The sequence below is a fragment of the Schistocerca gregaria genome, chromosome 2 (genome assembly GCF_023897955.1).
Source record: "Schistocerca gregaria isolate iqSchGreg1 chromosome 2, iqSchGreg1.2, whole genome shotgun sequence".
Taxonomy (NCBI): Eukaryota; Metazoa; Arthropoda; class Insecta; order Orthoptera; family Acrididae; genus Schistocerca; species Schistocerca gregaria.
In genome coordinates, this window is record NC_064921.1 from 699,805,513 (window position 1) to 699,827,884 (window position 22,372).

Consider the following 22,372-nt stretch of genomic DNA (forward strand, 5'->3'; position numbering starts at 1 on the left):
AAACAGACAGTTTACACATAATAAGTGATTAATACAGCTGGATGACAGTTAGGCAAGGAACTTGTGTAAAAGTGATTCTTTTTCAAAAGTGAAGTGTGTTGACACTTAGTATGCATGTGCAAACCTACAAAAATTTTTACTAAACTGCACTCAACTCTGAATAAATGGAGAAGTGTTTTATAAGGAACTTACCTTATTGGCAGGTGCTGATCGATGGATTTCTTTTGCACTGAATAAGCGCATTATGACAGGTAAACAAGGGGTCCCAGACTGTAAAATTGGAGGTCTTCTGTCACAGCATCAAAATTACCACAAGTATACACACCGTTTCCAAGAAATGAACAAATATTTGTGGAGGAATCCACGATGCAACACACAATGATTTCGCTGTTTCACTACATCTACATCTACATGATTACTCTGCAATTCACATTTAAGTGCTTGGCAGAGGGTTCATCGAGCCACAATCATACTATCTACCACTCCACTCCTGAACAGCACGCAGGAAAAACGAACACCTTAACCTTTCTGTTCGAGCTCTGATTTCTCCTATTTTATTTTGATGATCATTCCTACCTATGTAGGTTGGGCTCAACAAAATATTTTCGCTTTTGGAAGAGGAAGCTGGTGACTGAAATTTCATAAATGTATCTTACCCCGACGAAAAACGTGTTTGCTGTAATGACTTCCATCCCAATTCGCGTATCATATCTGCCACACTCTCTCCCCTATTACGTGATAATACAAAACAAGCTGCCCTTTTTTGCACCCTTTTGAGGTCTTCCGTCAACCCCACCTGGTAAGCATCCCACACCACACAGCAATATGCTAACAGAGGACGAACGAGTGTAGTGTAAGCTGTCTCTTTAGTGAACTTGTTGCATCTTCTAAGTGTCCTGCCAATGAAACGCAATGTTTGGTTCGCCTTCCCGACAATATTATTTATGTGGTCTTTCCAACTTAAGTTGTTCGTAATTTTAACACCCAGGTACTTTGTTGAACTGACAGCCTTGAGAATTGTACTATTTATTGAGTAATCGAATTCCAATGGATTTCTTTTGGAACTCATGTGGATCACCTCACACTTTTCGTTATTTAGCGTCAACTGCCACCTGCCACACCACAGAGCAATCTTTTCTAAATCGCTTTTAAACTGATACTGGTCTTCGGATGACCTTACTAGATGGTAAATTACAGCATCATCTGCGAACAACCTAAGAGAACTGCTCAGATTGTCACCAGGGTCATTTATATAGATCAGGAACAGCAGAGGCTGCAGGACGCTTCCCTGGGGAACACCTGATATCACTTCAGTTTTACTCTATGATTTGCCGCCTATTACTATGAACTGCGACCTTCCTGACAGGAATTCACGAATCCAGTCACACAACTGAGACGATACCCCGTAGACCCGCAGCTTGATTAGAAGTTGCTTGTGAGGAATGGTGTCAAAAGCTTTCCAGAAATCTAGAAGTAAGGAATCAACTTGATATCCCCTGTCAATAGCAGCCATTACTTCGTGCGAATAAAGAGCTAGCTGCGTTGCACAAGACTGATGTTTTCTGAAGCCATGCTGATTAATCAATAGATCGCTCCCTTTGAGGTGATTCATATTGTTTGAATACAGTATGTGCTCCAAAACCGTACTGCAAACCGACATCAAAGATATAGGACTGTAGTTTGATGGATTACTCCTACTACCCTTCTTAAACACTGGTGCAACCTGCACTTTTTTCCAATCTGTAGGTACAGATCTATCAGTGAGCGAGTGGTTCTATATGATTGCTAAGTAGGGAGCTATTGTGTCAGCATAATCTGAAAGGAACCTAATCGGTATACAATCTGGACCTGAAGACTTGCCCATATCAAGCGATTTGAGTTGCTTCACAACCCCTAAGGTATCTACTTCTAAGAAACTCATGCTATCAGCTGTTCATGTTTCAAATTCTGGAAGATTCCATTTGTCTTCCCTGGTGAAGGAATTTCAGAAAACTGCGTTCAATAACTCCGCTTTAGTGGCACAGTCGTTAGTAACAGTGCCATCGGCAATGCGCAGCGAAGGTATTGACTGTGTCTTGCCACTTGTGTACTTTACATACGACCAGAATTTCTTTGGATTTTCTACCAAATTTCAAGACAATGTTTCGTTGTGAAACCTATTAAAGGCATCTCGCATTGAAATCTGTGCCAAATTTTGCGTGTCTGTAAATTTTAGTCAACCTTCAGGATTTTGCGTTCTTCTGAACTTTTCATGCTTTTTTCATTGCCTCTGCAACAGTGTTCGGACCTGTTTTGTGTACCATGGGGGATCAGTTCCATCTCTTACTAGTTTATGAGGTATGAATCTCTCAATTGCTGTTGCTACTGTATCTTTGAATTTGAGCCACATCTTGTTTACATTTGCATAGTCAGTTCGGAAGGAATGGAGATTGTCTCTTAGGAAGGCTTCTAGTGACACTTTATCCGTTTTTTAAAATAAAATTATTTTGTGTTTGTTTCTGGTGGATTTGGAAGAAATGGTATTGAGCCGAGCTACAACGACCTTGTGATCACTAATCTCTGTATCAATCATAATGCTCTCTATTAGCTCAGGATTGTTTGTGGCTAAGAGGTCAAGTGTGTTTTCGCAACCATTTACAATTCGCTTGGGTTCGTGAACTAACTGCTCGAAATAATTTTCGGAGAAAGCATTTAGGACACTCTCTCTTGTCTCAAGGTGCTGCGGTTCTGCTGGAAGGCTCTCCTGATCGCAGATCAATCATGCCCTGTGAACAAGTGTGTGCAAAAGCCTTCACACTGGGAGTTGTGGTGGCAACTGAAGGCATTTAAGTACAAATTGGTGTGTATTGGTTTTCAGTATACACTGTGTCCCAGCTTGCTGTCAGGTTTCCATTTCACCAGGACATCAAGAAATGGTAGGGCACCATACTGCTCCACCTCCATTGTGAACTGTATGTTGGGGTGCAGCGGGTTGAGGTGTTCGAGAAATTCATTTAAGCTGTCCTGTCCATGTGGCCAAACAATAGACGTGTCATCCATGTAGCAGAAGAAATAAGCTGGTTTTAGTTTGGCTTGTTCTAGTGCCTTCTCCTCGAAATTCTCCATAAAAAAGTTGGCTACAATCAGTGAAAGTGGGCATCCCATGGTGATGCTATCTGTCTGTTCATAATAATTTCCATCGAACACAAAGTATGTTGAGGTGAGTGTGAACTCGAAGAGCCTTGCTAGGTTGTCGTCGAATTTCTTGTCAGATCGCAAATTGATGGAGTCTTTCAGTGGTACCCTAGTGAAGAGAGACATTATGTCGAAGCTTACTAACAAGTCTCTATCCTGGAGCCGAAGTTCTTGCATACGTTGCACAAAGTGGATGGAATTGCGGATGTGGTGTTCATATTTTCCCACAAATGAACTAAGGAGACCCTTCAGCTGTTGGGCCAGTTCATAGTTTGCTGCTCCTATGTTGCTGACTATTGGACGCATAGATGTCCCATCCTTGTGGACCTTTGGTAGCCCATACAGTTTTGGCGGTGCAGTTGCTCATGGTCGAAGTCTCTTGACAGTTTTTACATCAAAGGTACTGCGAAGAAGTTCAATGGTTCTTCTTTGAAGGTGACTTGTCAGGTCTCCTTCTATCCTTCTGTATGCTGCATCATCGAGAAGTTCATACATTTTTGTCTTATATTCTGAGTGCAGGAGCAGTACTGTAGCATTTCCATTGTCAGCAGGCAAGACCACCAACTCACGATTGCTGCGTAACTCGTGGATGGCTGCTCTCTCCTCCTTTGAGATGTTCTGTTTCAGTGATGTGGCCCTGGTGAGTGCATGGCATGTTTCACAGCATATTTCTTCTGCTTCATTAGCTGGCAGAGTGTAGGTGGCCTGCTCCACACTGCTTATAATGTCCACAATCGGTAGAGATGTCGAGGTCGGGGCAAAGTTGAGTCCTTTCTCGAGCACTGACATTGCTACATCATTGATCATTCTTCCTGTAAGGTTGATGACAGTGTGCTCACGTGGTTCTTGCTTAGTCGTCTGTTGTGCTACAAGGCATTCAAAGTTCGATGTCTGCTTACTCGTAGCTTTTCTTCGTACGCTGTCTGCTTGTGTCCAGGTGGCAGCGTCAGCCCATTCAAATGATATCAGAGATAGAAGTGAAGATATTCTGAGATGGACATCCAGCAGTTTCTTGAAAGTTTCATCCAGGCAGCAGCGAGTATAATGAATTCTCTCTCTTACCAGCACTAAGCTGGCTTGTCTCAGGATGCACCTGGCCACTGCAGTCCTTATATAGTGAGTTATCTTGGGGAATGGTGGCATGACAGTACCGTCTTGGCTTATAACCAGGAATGCAAGTGAGCACAGCAGTCACTCCTTCTTGTTCCACAGCTTGTCCAGCATCCTCATCTGTTGAAGCATTTCCTCCCCATAGAGGTACTTGATATGCAATCTGATGTTTTCCCAGCGTATTCACAGGGCACAATTGATCTGCGACCAGGAGAACCTTCCAGCAGAACTGCAGCACCTTGAGACAACATTTTGGAAAAATGGGTACAATCAGAAGCAAGTAAGACACACACTCAGACAGAATGTGCCAACAGAACAAGAAGAAGAAACAGAAGAACACAAGTCATTGGCGTGCATTCCGTTTGTTGGAAATACCTCAAGAAAAATCGGTAGAATCCTGGGGAAACATAATGTGAAATGTGTATTCTGACCCCTTGCAAAAACCTTGACACTACTAGGTTCAGTGAAAGATGACCTAGGCCTTTGAAAACTGGGCATTTATAAAATTCCTTGTCAGTGCGGAAAATCATACATTGGGGAGACAGTCCGCACTGTAGAAGAGAGGTGCTGCGAACACAAGCGCCATTCCGAATTACGCCAGGCCACTAAATCAGCCGTAACTGACCATTGTATAAAGACTGGCCATACTATGGACTATGAAAAAACAAAAATACTTTGTCAATCCTCCTACTTCTGGGACTGCATTACTAAAGGTGCCATCGAAATCCGACTACAGGACGATCTAATTAATAAAGACAGCGGCCTTCAACTTAGTCAATCTTGGAACCCTGCACTCAGCCTGGAGAGAAAGATGCGGTCCCAGAGATTGAGGACCGCCCCTGACGGCAGCAGCAGGGAGACTGCAGACCCCAGTTCAGACCCAGGTGCCACTTCCCCACCGCCTCCAGTAGCTGCCGTGCCGGCCGCACCAAAGACACCAGAAGAGGAACAGCTAGTACATATAGGGCGCCGAGACGAACAGCACAGCATTCATCAGGAACCACCTGAAGATGGCAGCGTGTAGATCTGCAGAAATTATGTGGAGAAATTATTATGCTACCCGGTCGTATACCCAAGAACTGTTCAAGGTTGGATATTGTTGCACCTTTTCAGAATTGTGGTTTTTGACAGACATGCTGCCACCATACACATTCTTCATTCTCTGATGGATGTCTACTGGTGTTTGTCCTTCAGCAGACAAGAAAAGAATAACAGCATGTTTGTCCTGTTTGGATGTGTTTGGCAATAACATTACCATAGTTCATGTTTCCACATTTACCACACACATGTCAGAAAGACACGAATGCCACACTAATCCCTTGCCTACATGTCGGCACTTACACATGCACATCAGAGTCATGCAAAGTTGCATATGTACTGTGGCAATGCCCTCAAATGGAAATTATTTGGTCACGGCTTATACATAAAGGTTTGAAAAACTGCTAGGTAAGATTTTTCTAATTTCGGTGAGCTATACGTTACAACAATAATTTGATTTATAAAATATGTAGTAGGTTAGTAAAATGCAAAAGATTATGTGATCATTTTGTATACCTAGGTTGTGAATAACCCATTTATCAGTACAGCTACAATAGTGAAAATTATGGTAGATTTTGCAACTTCTTTGTTAATGGGTTACTTAATTATTGAAGGGTATTCTTCAGTTGAGAAAAATTAGAGCAATGATATTATTGTTGTAGAAGCTCATATTTACCAAGTACAATGGCTAAATCTGCTATGGAGATTTCGGGGATGTACACATTTCAATATTAATTTTCCTGTTAAGCAGAGTTTCAGAAAAATTGAAACATGTTGATGTGAAGTCTGAATGTTGACCTCTGTAATGTGTAGTGTCAATATTTTGAAGATAATCTATTAGCTCAGACAAAATTAGCATTACCAATTACAATATTAATTTCAATTATCAGTTACATCTACATAAGTCCGTACTCTGCAAACCATTGTGAAATTCATGGCAGAGAGCATGTCCTGTTGTATGAGTTATAGGGTTTTATCTTGTTACATTCAAATGTGGAGCACAGGAAAAATGATTGTTTAATGTACCTTCATATGTACTATAATTAATCTTGTCCTTGTGAAACCCATGTGAGTGTTACATAGGGGATTGTAGTATACTCGTAAACTCATTGTTTAAAGTCAATTCTTGAAAGTTTGTACATAGGCTTCCTCAGCATAGTTTTTGTCTATCTTCAAGAGTATGCCCGTTTACTTTCTTCAGCGTTTCTGCAGCACTCCCTTTGGATCAAGCGGACCTGTGATCATTTGTGTTGCCCTTCTCTATTTATGTTCAATATCCTCTGCTAGTCTCACAGAATTGAGCAGTATTCTAGGAGGGTTGCACATCTGATTTGTAAGCAATATCCTTTGTAGGCTGATTTCATTTCCACAGTATTCTACCAACAAGCCAAACCTGCCACCAAATTTACCCTCAACTGAGTCTGTGTAATTACATACCCCTACAAAACTATACATAATTACAGACTATGTAGAAAAGCCAATCCAATGACAATAGGGAGTTTTTTAAACCTCATTAAGAAACATGATTGGCAGGATGTTTACAGTGCTGGTGACACAAGTGACAAATATAATGCTTTCCACAACACATTTCTCATGCTCTTTTAAAGTTTCTTTCCATTAGAATGATCTAAACAGGATACTACCAGTAAAAGGCAGCCTGGGTGGCTGACTAGTGGGATAAAAATATAATGTAGAACAAAGTGGGATATATATCAAAATGTTATAACAGTCACAATCAAGCTACAGTAGCCCATTGCAAATAGTATTATAAGGTGCTTAAAATTATTATTAGGAAGGCGGCCAATTGCAAGTAGTACTATAAGGTACTTAAAAATGTTATTAGGAAGGCAAAGAGTATGTGGTATCCAAATGGAATAGCTAATGTATAGGATAAAATTAAAACCATATGGTCAGTCTGTGGTGTTCTCCAGATTTAATTCTTTGTTGATAGTCCTCGGTGTTGACATACTGCATTGTTATACTGGCTGAAAAATGGGGGGTGGAAGTTCAACACTGACTATTGTAAATGTTGTAGCTGACAGTTGCGCAATTGCGTTTCACTGTTCTTTTCTTTTATTGTTCACAACCCCCCCCCCCCCCCCGAATATTACACAGTTATATGGCCAGTACATTATTGGTAAATGTTGATAAGCCTCATTAATAGGTAGCAGGCAGCATCAGCATACTGCTACAAATAGTTTGCTGCTGAACATCCATGAGCAGCAAACACCTAGTTCAAAGTTCTTGCAGAATAATACGATATGTGTGCCACTATTTTTCAAATAAATTAAACAGACAGTTTTATTAGTTGTTCTAACACATGGCCTATTTATTCCACTGTTAAGTTGATGCATTGTTGTTAATCTAACCAATACATGTTTCATGTCTGAAAATTGACTGTGGACTGACTCTATCAGGACCAAAATTTGGTCCTTTATATATCCTCACAATAGTAGGCACTGAAACTATACATTGTTTGATGTTTAAGTTACAGGCATTACAATTAAAACATAACTCATTCAATTAACTGAATACATTGAAAAATTCCTTTTTTAACAGTTCCTTCTACCACAAATGTCAATTATTTGTTTCAGTAATGAAATTAGCGGATATAGCTATAAAAAACAATACTTTTGAGAAACTTGGTAATTATTTTGGAATTAAATAAGAGCTGACTTTGGTAATATGTTTTCAAATAGAGCCAAATAAATACTTCAAGAATTGTAGTAGTTCTTCTTCCAAACATTTATTATTAGTACAGAATTTATATTCGTTTATAAGTCAACAATAGATTCAAAGTCACAAAACAATTACTGATTTCACACTATAATGATATGTAGGAAAAGTTATTAACTAGGGATGGCAAAAAAGGGAATTAATTACATACTCAAAACTAAGCATAAAATTAGACTTGGCACTATATTCCTCAAGATAGATAGATAGATTAGTTTTTCGTTCCATAGATCCGTGTTGAGGAGATCCTCATGGATGTGGAACATGTCACCTTTTTTTTATTTTTTATATATATATTTTTTGAGCTGAAATAGCAATACTAATAGTATAAATATATACAACACATCATTTGTTTCTATTAAAAAATTTGTCAATGGAGTAGAAGGAGTTGGCCACTAGTAAGTCTTCCAGGCTCCTTTTAAACTGATCTCTATCTGTAACTAAATTTTTTATGTTTGCTGGCAAATATTGAAGATGAGTGTTCCTGAGTAGTGGACCCCTTTTTGAACTAAAGTAAGTGCTTTTAAGTCCTTGTACAGATCATTTTTGTTCCTGGTATTGTATGTATGAACTGAGCTGTTTGTTGGAAAATGAGATATATTATTTAGGACAAATTTCATTAAGGAGTAAATATACTGAGAGACAGTAGTTAGTGTACCCAGTTCTTTGAAGAGGTTTCTACAAGACGTCCGTGAGTTTACTCCACAAATAATACATATTACATGCTTTTGGACTCGGAAAAATTTTGTTTGGCTTGAAGAGTTACCCCAAAATATTATACCATATGACAGTATGCAAGCTTTTTCACTTTTATGTCGCCTATGTCTGCTAATACTCGAATTGCAAATACAGATTTGTTAAGGCGTTTCTGCAGTTCTGTAGTGTGCACCTCCCAACTGAATTTATTTTCAAGTTATAATCCCAGGAATTTAAGACTGTCAACCTCTTCTATCTGCTCTTCTTCGTACTTTATGTGTATGCTGAGTGGAAACCTCTTACAGGTTCTGAATTGCATATAGTGAGTCTTTTCGAAGTTTAATGTCAGTGAGTTGGCTTTAAACCATTTATTAATATCCATGAAAATATCATTAGCAGATCTTTCTAGAACTACTCCTCTGTGATATTGACAAGGGGGAAATTGAGTCAATAATTAAATCACTCAAGACCAAGGACTCTCATGGATGTGATGGAGTGTCTAGAAGAATATTAAAGTACTATGCTACATTTGTTAGTCCTGTACATACCCACATTTGTAATTTTTCCTTTAAGAATGATCAGTTTCCTGAACACTTAAAGTACTCAGTAGTAAACCCACTTTGTAAGGAGAAGGGGATAATGTAGACAATTTTAGACTTATTTATGTGCCATCAGTGTTTGCTAAAGTTATTGAAAAGGTTATGTATTTAAGGATAATTGATCATTTTATTTCACATAATTTGCTATCAGATCTACACTTTAGCTTAAGAAGTGGTATAACAACTGCAAGTGCCATCTCTTTCCTCTGTGAGGTACTGGGTGTATTTTAAAAAAAGTTTCAAACATTAGGTATCTTTTTTGATTTAACTAAGGCATTTGATTGTGTTGATATTGCTCCAGGAGCTGGACCATTATGGAATACGTGAAGTAGCTCACAGTTGGTTCACCTCTTACGTCAACAACAGACAGCAAAATGTAATTATTCACAGTACTGAGAATGGCTTTGATGTGTGGTGTGAGTGGGGCACAGTCAAATGGGGGGTGGCTCAGAGAGCAGTGCTGGGGCCACTCCTGTTCCGTATTTATATAAATGATATGCCCTCTAGTATTAGAGGTAGTTCTAAAATATTTCTGTTTGCTGATGATGCTGGTTTGGTAGCAGGGGATGTTGTGTGCAATGTTGGCTCTGTTTGAAGTAGTGCAGTTCATGACATAAGTTCATGGCTTGTAGAAAATAAACTAATACTAAATCACAGTAAGACAAAGTTTTTTTCAGTTTCTAACACACAATTCAACAAAACCCGACATTTTAATTTCACAGAATGGGCATATGATTACTGAAACTGAAGAGTTCAAACTTCTAGCTGTTTAGATAGATTGTAAACTGTCATGCAAACACCACATTCAGAATCTTGTTCAAAGACTTAATGCTACCATTTTTACTATTCATACGGTATCTGAAGTAAGTGATAGTTTGACACAAAAAGTAGTCTACTTTGTTTATTTTCATTCACTTATGTCATTTGGTATTATATTTTGGGGTAACTCTTCCCATTTTCAATGGGCATTTTTGGCTCAGAAATGGGCAGTTTGGGCAATAACAGGTGTAAGTTCGTGAACCTCTTGTTGACCCCTGTTCACTTGTCTGGATATTCTGACATTGGCTTCTCAATAGGTATATTCTTTAATGTCATTTCTTGTAAACAATATCAACTTATTCCCAAGAATTAGCAGCTTATGACTGATTCCAACAGTGTCTCATTAATATTATGGTCATAAGTTACTATGTTTTTTTTATGTGAATATAATAAAGGGAAACATTCCACATGGGAAAAATATATCTAAAAACAAAATGATGTAACTTACCAAGCGAAAGCATTGGCATGTTGATAGACACACAAAAAACACAAACACACACACAAAATTCAAGCTTTCACAACCAACGGTTGCTTCGTCAGGAAAGAGGGAAGGAGAGGGAAAGACGAAAGGATGTGGGTTTTAAGGGAGAGGGTAAGGAGTCATTCCAATCCCGGGAGTGGAAAGACTTACCTTAGGGGGAAAAAAGGACAGGTATACACTCGCACACACACACACATATCCATCCACAGATATACAGACACAAGCAGACATCAAATGGTGCTGCAATTCAACTAAAAGAGCATAGAATCAATGTAGCAAAACATAAAGTAATAGGACCACCTTGTGCAGGTGTAATTTATTTTCTCAACAGCTTCTATGCCCTAATTAAGCAAACTTGTCCCTAGGACCTTACAGTACTTGCAGACCTGAACATTGATGCAAACTCCACCAACATAGTTAACATGAAACTTGTAGATGTATTAACTTCATACAATGTTAGAAATATGGTGACTGTGGATACCAGGGTCTCAGATTCTGGTTCTACCAGAATATATTAGGCAATTACCAAGATTGCTGAAGACAGTGTTAAGTATAAGAAGATAGACTGTCATTCCTAATCCACCTTGCACAGCAGATATAATATAGAAGAATAGTTCCTAAATTAATACCAATAACTTTTGCAAAGAAACAAGTAATGAGCAATAGTAACATAACTTCTCAGAAATTTAAACTAGCTGAGGATAAGTGGAATAGAACCTACCATATGGAAGGATCAGATGAGTTTTATAGCATTCTACTGAGACACTTTGGTTCCTGTTGCCCCATTAAACAAATGCAGTCAGGCCCAATACACAGAGTGGAAGAAATAACAAACTGAGACTTCCAGCCAACCTTGTTAAACTCAAGCAAAATGTTCATGACCTAGCTGCCATATACAAATCAACAAGACTACAGATTTTTCAACAAAAATATAACACAGCTAAGAAAAACTTTAAAATAGAACTTTCAAACCTTAGCAAACAAGTTCACAGTAATGAAATCTCACAATCTACAAATCTAAGCAAGACATCCTAGAAACTGGTCAACGAGTATCAAAACACCTCCACAACTAGTGACAGCAAACCAATATGCATTATACAGGTTGGTAATATTATAAAAGAACCAAAAGCATTATGTAACCTTTTTAATAAACTTTAGAAATGTACTGAGAGATACTGAATCACATCCCTCAAACAGTGAGTTTTGAGAATTTGAAGAGGTTAAAGAAAATGATATAAGTAAGATAATTCTCACATTAAAAAACAAATACTCAGCTGGATGGGATGGTATGTTGAGTGTAGTATTTAAAAATGCACAAAAGAAATAGTTAAATGACTAACATACCTCATAAACTGTAGTATTACGGAAGGCATTAATCCTAGTAGTCTAAAAATAAGCATTGTTCAAGCTGTGCATAAGAAGGAGAATACAAAAGAGGTTTCAAACTACTGCCTAATATCACTGATCCCTACCTTTAGTAAGGTTTTTGAAATAGCTGTACTTTCTCAGCTCTCTGCTTATCTTACAAAGAACAAATTGTTAACAGGAATACAGCATGGCTTTAGGAAAGATTGGTGGACAACCACTGCAGTTGATGAATTTCACCATAACACGTAATCCCTCCTAGTTCAAGGTATGAAGACAGCAGGCATGTTCTTAGATCTTTTCAAAGCCTTTGACTCAGTCAACCATGGGTTGTTCATTAAGAAGTTCAAGGACTCATCTCTATGCAATTATTAACACAAACTTTACAGATCACAAACAGTGTACTGAACTTTCATGTAAAATAGATAATAAGGTAATAGATTTCCAGTCTTCTAAAGCTGCTAACATTTAAAGCAACTGCTTCTCATGAGGCTGAAATAAACAATATTTGTGACATTACATCAGCAGAAACAGATAACATTAAATTTCTTAGTGTCCACCTGGACAAAAATCTCTGTTGGGTAAGCCATATTACTTCTGTACATGAGAAAATAAGCAGCGTTCATCTGGCAAAAATATTCCCAAGTCAAACACTAAAAATTGTTTACTATGGAACAGTTTATCCATTCCTTAATTATGATGTTGAACTGTGGGGTTGTATGGCAGACTGGCACCTGTATAGAATATTAGGATTGCAGAAAAGAGCCATTAGGTTAATGCATGAACTAAAGTCCAGAGAGTCCTGTAGTGAAACCTTTGTCCAACATAAATATTTAACAGTATACTCCTTATATTTGTATAAGCATATTATATTTTTCTGAATAGTAAAAACAAAGTAAGAAAGTGCAGTCATACACATAACAATGATACCAGAAGTAAGGATAACTACATCAGGCAGAGGACAAAATCAAAAATAATCTACAAAAGACCTTATATTAATGGGCAGATATAGTTCAGCACCCTGCCACATGTTTTGAAAACTTGAGAACCAAAGTTGTTCCTCAGGGAATTAAAAGCCTTCTTAGTAATGTTTATATTCACTCAGTGAATTCTAATCTACCTGTCCTCTGTTGTAACATGTAATATGAGCAGAATATTAAGATGAATGTAACTACTTTGTATAAGTGTTACCTATATTAATCTACTCAAACATTTGAAAAAGTCATCATCTTGATTGCTACCCACAAAAATGTAAATAAATATAAATAAATGTTGTGTCTTTTATCTTGGCAGCCAACATTGGCTATGAAGCACTAATGACACTTGCTGAATGTGCACTGTGCATTCATTTTTCCACTCCCAGTTTAGAAAGGTCATTCAGAACAGTGGATAGGCTGGTGGAAAAAATTAAGAAATAGGATGAGTCAGGATATGCTTCAGGCTTGTATGAAGGTGTAAACACAAGGGACAAGAAACCCACAGAAAATTTCATTAATGATCTCATCAACAGATATATTACAAAAAAGCCTTGACATATTCATTCTCTGTAAGTGTAAGTTATTGCATGTAATAATGTTACTTTATTGTTTCTCAAAATTTATTCTTAAAAATAATTAATTAATGTAGGCTATGCCTACTTAGTACTTACAATTTAATGAAATATCATAGATGAAGCAAAATTTTAAACATTAGTAGCATTGCTGTTTTCGTAGCATGGTTTCACTAAAATTTGAAACCTATAACATTCCAACCCCACTCCTACCTGCTGCCAAGCTTAATACCCTCCCACCACCACCAAAGAAAAGTGACAGTATTCTTCACTGGAGTCATCTTATCTAAAAAACACATCCAGCTACCTGGGTAACAACCTCTGATCTACAGTGCACATGAGATCCATTTAGGGGATCCTACAGTTTTCAAATTTATGGCCCAGGTCTTAGAAGTTACAGCTTAGCTTTCCACAGAACATTCAAATTCTCTGGTTCAGTCCTTCATCTTGATTCTGAACCAGGGTGCCACAATCAGTTCTGGGGACACTGTTGTAAATTGTGGCTTAATTGAAATTAAATGCATGAGGTTGACCTTCTCTTTCATCTCTGCCAGTCACTGAAATGATCCAAGTATGACCTCAGAGCCCAAACGACAGACATAATTTGTTCCAATGTGTGTGCACAATCTGCATTTGGTTGCATATTGTTCTCTCAAAGGCTGCCAGAAAAGCCTCTTCAACATGTTGAATGAAGCCCCCAGGCATAACAATGATTGCACCTGGTGTTTCTTCCTCTCCCTTTCTGTCATTTCCCTATGAGGTATGATAATTTGCATATGTTTGGACTGCTGATGATTTACAGACTCCTACCCTTTTGTGTTTGACTCGTCTTTACACAGGACAAAGCACGTTTCCCAATAGCTGAAGTGAGTCCCAGTGGCTCAGTTTCAGTGAAGGAGGGATCGCTATAACACCATGCATTTTCTTTTATGCCTGTCTCTGCTGCACAGGACACCTAGCCCTATCACTAACACACCACACACAGTCAAGTGAACTAGTAGTGCTGCTACCAGATTAAGGGTAAAATTTGTGAGAATGTGCAGTAGAACATTGCATTAGCTGCCAGTGGCCATAGAGTGCAGCATGTTGACATTTGTGCTCAGACAAGTGTGTGAAGTTGTTGTGAGACTGGCTTGCCAGAGCAGCAGTAATGCATGGTAGAGGTAAGGTGATGTCTCCATCATCGTGTTTTGATGGTGTTATTCAAGTACATGACCAGGAGTAGCACATTAGTATAACAAGTTTGCTGCTATCTTGTATAAATAACTAATGATTTTTTTAGCAGATTCATTTGCAGTCCAGCAATACCATGAGGACACAGGAGCTACATGAGGATGTGGGGGCTACTCCAGATGAGAAGAGGACATAAGCCACTCTCTGCAGTCATAGGTTTGAGTTCCCAGAGTTGGTGCTACAGCACAGCAGGCCTGCCGGTCCACACCAGCAGTGTCCAGACTCTTGCCAAGAAACAGTAGATTGCACACCAGGCACAGCAGCCATCTCCCAACAATGTGATGTGAGTGTTTCTTACCAATTGTCTTGGCTGCCTGGGTTTGTTCATTCATCAAGGTGGGACTACTACCTCTGTAAGATTTCAGCTTGCACCACTGAGGTCAGTGCTGTGGCTCATGCAAGGTAGCTGCATGTCTGGTGCCAGATGCAGATGTCAATGAAGGTGGGCACCAGCATGTATTTGTGCCTGCTGAGCAGACACTGACTGCCGGCTGGCCCACTCCTAAGGGCCAGGGGTATGAATGCCTCCCCACCAGGCTGCAGAATCAATGTATGAGTTGTAAATAAAGTGTTAATTTTGAGGGCCACATTTTTGTGGGCCTTATCCGCTTGCCATCGAGTCAAACCATGCAGCCACTCAACCTTCTGACAGCTTAGCCACCTCACTCCACATCTGGAGTTGAGGGTGGGAAGCAGGGAGTGCATTTTCCATACAGTGTGATGTCTGGACCATAACCTGCACTATCAGCATGGTGGGGTAAGTGGAGAAACCATTTGTTACTTTTATGTGTGTGACAGGCCTGGGATCTAAGAGGGAGTGTCATTGTAAGTTGGGGGTTCTTTGTTTTGGCCAGAAGAATTGACTATGTGCCTGAATTTTGGGGCTGTGCTAACTATCAGTATTCAGAGCCTCTCTGGTGTTCACTGTGTAATCTGCTTGGGCATTCTACATCATGTGCTGAATCTGCAACTTGTTTTAAGTGCCTTCATTTTGGTCATGTTGTGAAGCCGTCTACAGAATGAAGATTGTTGATGATAAGACACAAGTCATAGTTGTTCTCTTTTCTCAGTAAGTAATTATTGCATATTTTTATTTTGTATGAATGAAGGACAAAGGCATTGCAATGGCAGAGTCAGAGATGTGGAGTGTCAATGGGCTGGAGGCAGTTCAGGCATTAACTAATGAGGTAACATGATGAAGAGCAAAGAATACACCCTTGTTTAATGATCTTGCAGCCAGAGAGAAGGAATTAGTATTGCCCAGCACACAAAGCCTTGGAATAGATCCAGCTGCTGCTAACCTTGTCAGTCCCTTTTCTGGACAGTTGCCTGAGGGAGTAATGTTCATGGAAGACCTGACAACATCAGCAAGTGTTGGGGGTTGGTCTGATAACCAAATGTTGCAGTATTGAAGTTACATTTAATGGGAGAGGCAAAGACTATTGCGAGATGCACAGAAGCACTAAATAACATGGAGACATCTGAGCAGTTGAAAAAGGGTTTTCTGCAGAGATATAACAAGCAGAATAGTGCAAGATTCTTTCTGAATCAGTTGAGCACTGTTACGAAGAGGTAAGAGGAACCGACAAAGCAAGCCTATGATCTTTCCATTGATGAACTCATGACAGATCAGGTGACCAGTCTTCAAATCAGATGTGGAACCTTACCCAATACTAAACTGCTGTGCATCATGTCCCAAGACCGGGTACACCTCACTGCACTGCTCAGTATGTGACAGGAAGTGTTCAACAGACTACACAACCAGGTTCATGTGACATGGGGTTAAGCAAAGCTGCAGACCCTGGGCACAAGGCTACCTACCCTGTCAATGAAGCAAAACAGTGCGACATGCCCAGCCACAGCCCAGTCACACACCAATACCCAAAGCACAATTCAGACTCTTGAATGTAGGACCTCTTCCTCAGCCAGATGACTTTTGGTACCTGCTTTTGGCTTTTAATAAAACACTGAGATGGGTCAAGGTGGTACCCATTCATGATATTACAGCAGAAACAACAATGTGTACATTTATAGGTATGTGGATGTGTGATTTGTGATTCCAGAAAAGATAACCATAGACCAGGGCTGGCAGTTCAACTGCCCCTCTTCACAGCTCTGTGCCTCCTGTGTGGTATCAATTTCACATGCACCACATCTTGTTATCCGCGAAGCAGTGAGCTGGTTGAGAGATGACACAGGACTACAAAGATAGCTCTCATGTGCCATGGTGAGTTTCCTGGCAAGGCAAGATGAAGAAATTTGTGATGAGGTACCAACATCCATATCAGGTAATAGAAACTACATCATCAGTCAACTTTAGGTACATTTGTGGCCAAAGTTAACTATAATGCATGTTAGATGCTTGCAAACATCCAGAGATGCCCCAGTGTTGATCCCAGGGATGGTCAGAATGGAACCAGAGGAAAATGGAAAAAGGGTGATATGGAGGAGCACATGGCAAAGTGTAAATGAACCTGTATAAGAACTCCGTGTGCAGTGAGGTGAAGGAAATAGCAGATGTAATTTTTTTGTGTTTATTGATGGTTATTTAGGATTCTGTGTATGACTTACTGGGAGTTGTGTATTGAAGATGAATGTATGAATTCTGTATCAGAATAGGGGTTCTTTAGTTTTACTGTTATGGAAGATGCTGACTGGGGATAGCAGATTCCTTAGGGGCAAGGGAGATTTATGGTAGTCCCTGTCCTCAGGTTCCTATGCACCAAGAATGAGGATGGAAAGGATGCTTAGTCATTGTGCTGCTGTATCTCATTGTGTGGTGTGGAGTGGGGAAGCTGTAGAACCAACAACTGCAGGGAGTAGTTCTGTTTGGCAGACATGAGGATGTGGTGATTACTAATTATTAATGGATGCTGAGTTTAGGTTTTAATGCATGGGAATTCCAAAATAAAATAACAGGGCTATAGGAGATGTTCCTGGTTTGCAATGAGTAGCCAAGAACAGGGCAGTGCTTGGGGAAGTTTTGGGTGAGTGCAATAAATTGCTTAAAGCATATGAGTAGTTGTGAAGACAGATGCAGCAAATAGTGAAGTTTTTGCTATGTTGTGAGCAGGAGTGTCACATTGGCACAGGTGCACTGCTATGTGGTATAAATAACCTCTGATTTTGTAGCAGGTTAATTAACAGTGCAAAAATACCACCAGGATGTAGGGGGTATGCTAGATGACGAAACAACATGAAGCTGCCTGCTGCAGCTGCAGGTTTGAGTCCCCTCCAAGGCATCTGCTTCTTGCATTAAGACTTCCCACCAGACTTGGTGCACAGCACAGTTAGACCCCTGCCAGTAGGCAGCCGGTCACACCCCGGACACAAAAGCTCTCTCCTGACAACATGATGAGCACCTCTTGTTGCTCAGCTTGGCCACCAGGGTGAAGTCATTTATTGAGGTGTAGCTACCTCTGTATGATTCCAGTATGCACCACCAATGTCTGTGCAGTGCATGATGCAACATACCTAGCAATCTGGTGCTTAGTGCAGATGTCAGCATGTGTTGCAGCCAGTTGGATGGACACATCCCACTGGCTAAGTGATTGCCAGCCCACTTCTGAGGGGCAGGGTGTGAAAGCTTCCCAACCAGGCTGCAGAACCAATGAGTAAGTTGGAAATAAAGTGTTGATTTTGACATCCACTCTCTCCCCACAACCTTCTGGCAATGCAACTGTCCCATGTCACTGCCAGGGTCAGCTACACTGTAGAGGAGACAGGATTCATAGGAGAGGATAGTTCTTGAGGTAACTTTGCCATCTCTGGTACACCAAGTCTGGGAAGCTTTCCCACTGTACGTATTTGCAGCACCTGCCTATTATTTTACAGTAGTCAGAACATAAACCAACTCATCTCATTTATGTGAACAGAATTTGTAGTGGGGCTCATTATCACTGCTCCATTGTTTTGCAGGACTTTAAACTAAGCCTGCTGATTTTTGTTTTGTCTATTGAGCTACAAATATTACTATTATCCCCTTAAGAACTGAGGCAGTTAGTATACAAAACAAGATTACTGTCAAGGCAATAGAAACGTGTGGGAAAATCGCTAGTTCCCTACAACATTTTGCACTTATAGTCACTAATGTACTTGGAAATAGCATTAATTTATGATAATATGCATTCATGTTGTAAGAGAAAACTAGTTATTATATGTGCTACCGAAATGGAATCACGAACACAAATTTACTATGAAACAGCTTATGCACATAACAATCATAAACAAAAATCTAGAAATGTATATTTATTCACAGTGATAAGACACTGGAATTCAGGGCAAAATATACTATGACAATAACTATAAATAAAAAACACTCATTTGATACAAAAAAGTTATGGTATCCACAAGACTCCTAACTGTAAAATTTTTAAAAAGTGTGCTTTTGTAAGTATCCCAAAATTTTCAAAAATAACTCTATTTCTCATGTAATTATACAATAAAATTAGGAAACAACTGTTCTCGAATGAGGATAGGAATATTGTTCACAAAAATTTCTAAAAGAGCACAGTTTAATTTTAGGCCCACTATTGACAGTGACAGTACAAGTTTATTGTGGTACTTGCAAATGTTCAAAAATTTCATAGTAAATCATGATACACACTAGTATCAACACAATCAATGAAAGACACTGCAGAAGCATGCGAACAGTAAAATATTAGAATCCAGAATTTTTGATTGGCACATGAATCTGGCACACATGGTCTCACACTGAGGAAAATTTGGGAGTTGGCTAATACACACAAATAAACATATGAACTGCATGCATTTTTTTTCTTAGGTGTTCTGTAACAGCTTTTACAATGATGTGAAGATGATGAACTTAATTACAATGTTTTACAGCAAAACTAAATGGTTTATTAGATTCTGGATATCGAAAACTATAGTTTGAATAATAACTATACTTGAATTACAACCCAGTTAATCTCTTGAAAGATTCAGGCACATACTATATAAGCACTGGGGTGTGCCTTATTGTGCATCAATTTTTTTGTTCGAAAAATGTTACGCTTCTCCATTAAATGTTTTCTGTTTGATTAGATTTACCTGGGAAAAAATTTCATCTCAATGGGATGACATTAACCCTTGCTGATTACGGCTACAAATTTTAACTGTGGGAGTTTTAGGTTTTGTAATTTTTAGTTAGTGTAAAATTATTGATTACTGCATGAAATTAAAATTAAATACCCTCTTGCTTTTTAGGATGTGTTTAGTATTCTTGAGAAAATTTTCTTTTCATTGTTTCTTCCTTGCAATCTAAGTACAGTCTACCATGTTCTGGAACATAATGCAATAAAAATTACTTTTGCTATTCACCTACGGTCAATGGTCCATCAAAATCTTGCATAATTTAGCACACCTTTCAGCAGTGTTATTAACACCTTGTAACTCATTAATTACCATTTTGGTGTCTAAGTATGAAGTGCTGCTCATGCATGTCAAAGGGCATTTTTGAGTAAAAGTACTGTCCATATTCTTCAGCAAAGAGAACAGATTGTTGCTCTTGCTTGACACAAAGTTGGCTAATGTCTTCTTGGAAATGAACACAAGAGCGATTTAGGAGATGTAATATAATGAATTATAACCAATAATAAATGGTAATCAGAATAACAGTACACTTCTCATATAATGCTCCATTCAGTTCTCCACAAAAAGGAATACATCTCTTTTCAATTTCTGGGTTATCTTTGTGCAAATTTGTAACCATTTTAATTTTGGTTTGTATGTCCACTTCATCATCAAAGAGTGATAAGAGACACAGCTGTTCTGATGAATACCACAAATGATAACTAAAATTCCATGTAGCCATGTGTTTCAATTCTGTTGCAGTAAAGCTCACAGCGGAATGATTCCACTGGTCTGCGTTGGCCGCTTTTATACTGAGCGCATGACCTTGATTACATAACAGTGCTCATAACGGAATTGGCCACTGCGAGGGCTGGTGTGAGAGCGTTATCCGGACGCACACTGTAGGTGTTCTAGCAGCGCGCGCTCCCGCGTGATAGCCGACCCAGGCGGGTTGCATCATGCAGCCTCGCAGGTGGTCAGCGGCCAACGCAGCACTATGTTTGCGATTTTTTAAAAACTGTTCCATCCTTGAGCCCCCGGTTCATGATGTACACTCCCCAGTTAATGGCTGACGCTACAGATCACACTTTATTAATAATTATAATACAAGGTTACATCACCAGTTACAGTTACATTCTCAGCTAGTACACCAAGTCCTTTCATCCATACATGTATTTTTTCATCATTACTAACTTTACAAGAGGAGTGGGTATACAATGTAAAGGGCATATTACTATATACATAACTAGGTCTAGATTGGGGCTTAGCATCTATTCCACAATGCCAGGTCTTGTAAGCGATGACATCTCGGTTGGCTAATGATTCCAATCCAGCTCTTTCATATGATTTCAAATCTTTTAAGAAGCAGAGATCTGGATGAGGAGCTTTTACAGCTCCACTGCACTGAAGCCACTGCTTGATTTATATGCTTGCAATTAAGAGAGACATCTCTCAATGAATTCTTATTTTCACTGGATAGTTCAAGCTGTGATCTTAGCAGGATCATTTTTAAGCAATAGATTGCTCTTGCCATCTGTCTTGCTTGATGATTTGCTTCAAGATGGTAAATTTTCAGTTCTTTTCCAATGTCTTCTCCCAGAAATATTACACAGAGCTCTGTGAGTTCACATAATCACCCCAACTGTTGGTTTATCTAATTCAGTTTCATAAAAATCTAACATCTCCTTGATTTATGATCCAGTAGTGACAAACCCACACTCTTTCTGACTAGTGTCAAAATTATTGACATTGATACTTTTCCAGTTTTTTCTCAAATGTTTGAAAACCGATATGTCAGAATTGCTTGTTACATAATGTACGAGGGTTCACTGAAAATTAATGCCTCCGTCTTCGCAACTCTTCAATAGTTGGGAGCATTGGTATGCGGCAGGTACTGGCTTGTTCCGTAGCCTCTTCTCTACAGCTTCAGCTGGTGGGAAGCCTTAGCACTGAACAGTTGTGTTGTTACAGTGTAAAATATGGAACCCTGCACGGACAGTCGGTCAATGCGATTTAAGCAAACTGCATTCATTGAATTCATGACAGCAGAAGGTGTCATCCCAAAGGAGATTCATCAGAGAATGAAATCAGTGTGTGTTGATTGTGTTGATGTCAGTACTGTGTGTCTTCATGCTCATAACATTTGAGGCATTCCTGGCAAAATTCCAGTCTGTGCGATTTCATTTCAGGAGTCAGCATCCGGGGTACCCATTGTGCACAGATCTTTCGATGGCCAAGCAAAGCAATAACGTGACCCACACATTCTTGTGAAATGCTGATTGTGCTTGCAATTTCTCTCTGAGTGATATGACGATCATCCTGAATCAATTTGTCGACATTCTGCTTGTGAAACTCGGTGGTTGATGTCTCAGGATGTCCAACTCTTTGTTTGTCATGCGGGTCAGATGTTCCCACCTCAACATCCTTAAACGTACTCATCCAACGATGTAACCACGAGGATGTTCCATGCAAACATGCAAATGTGCATGCATTGTGTTGTGCAGG

General features: G+C 39.3%; 1 protein-coding gene across 3 annotated transcripts in view; it reads left to right on the forward strand.

Annotated features, from left to right (window-relative positions):
- The window catches only part of LOC126334791 (uncharacterized), a 176,137-nt gene that overhangs the window by 67,256 nt on the left and 86,509 nt on the right, over window positions 1–22,372 (forward strand). For 2 of the 3 annotated variants that reach the window (XR_007564777.1, XM_049997417.1), the window contains exon 1: window positions 18,155–18,411. The exons of the other annotated variant lie outside the window; for it this stretch is intronic. Coding sequence is in view for 1 of the 2 variants with exons in the window: in XM_049997417.1 (XP_049853374.1) it covers window positions 18,221–18,411 (191 nt within the window). In the remaining variant the exon portion in view is untranslated. Of the gene's footprint in view, window positions 1–18,154; window positions 18,412–22,372 lie in introns of those variants that run through there. 3 annotated transcript variants of the gene reach the window in all.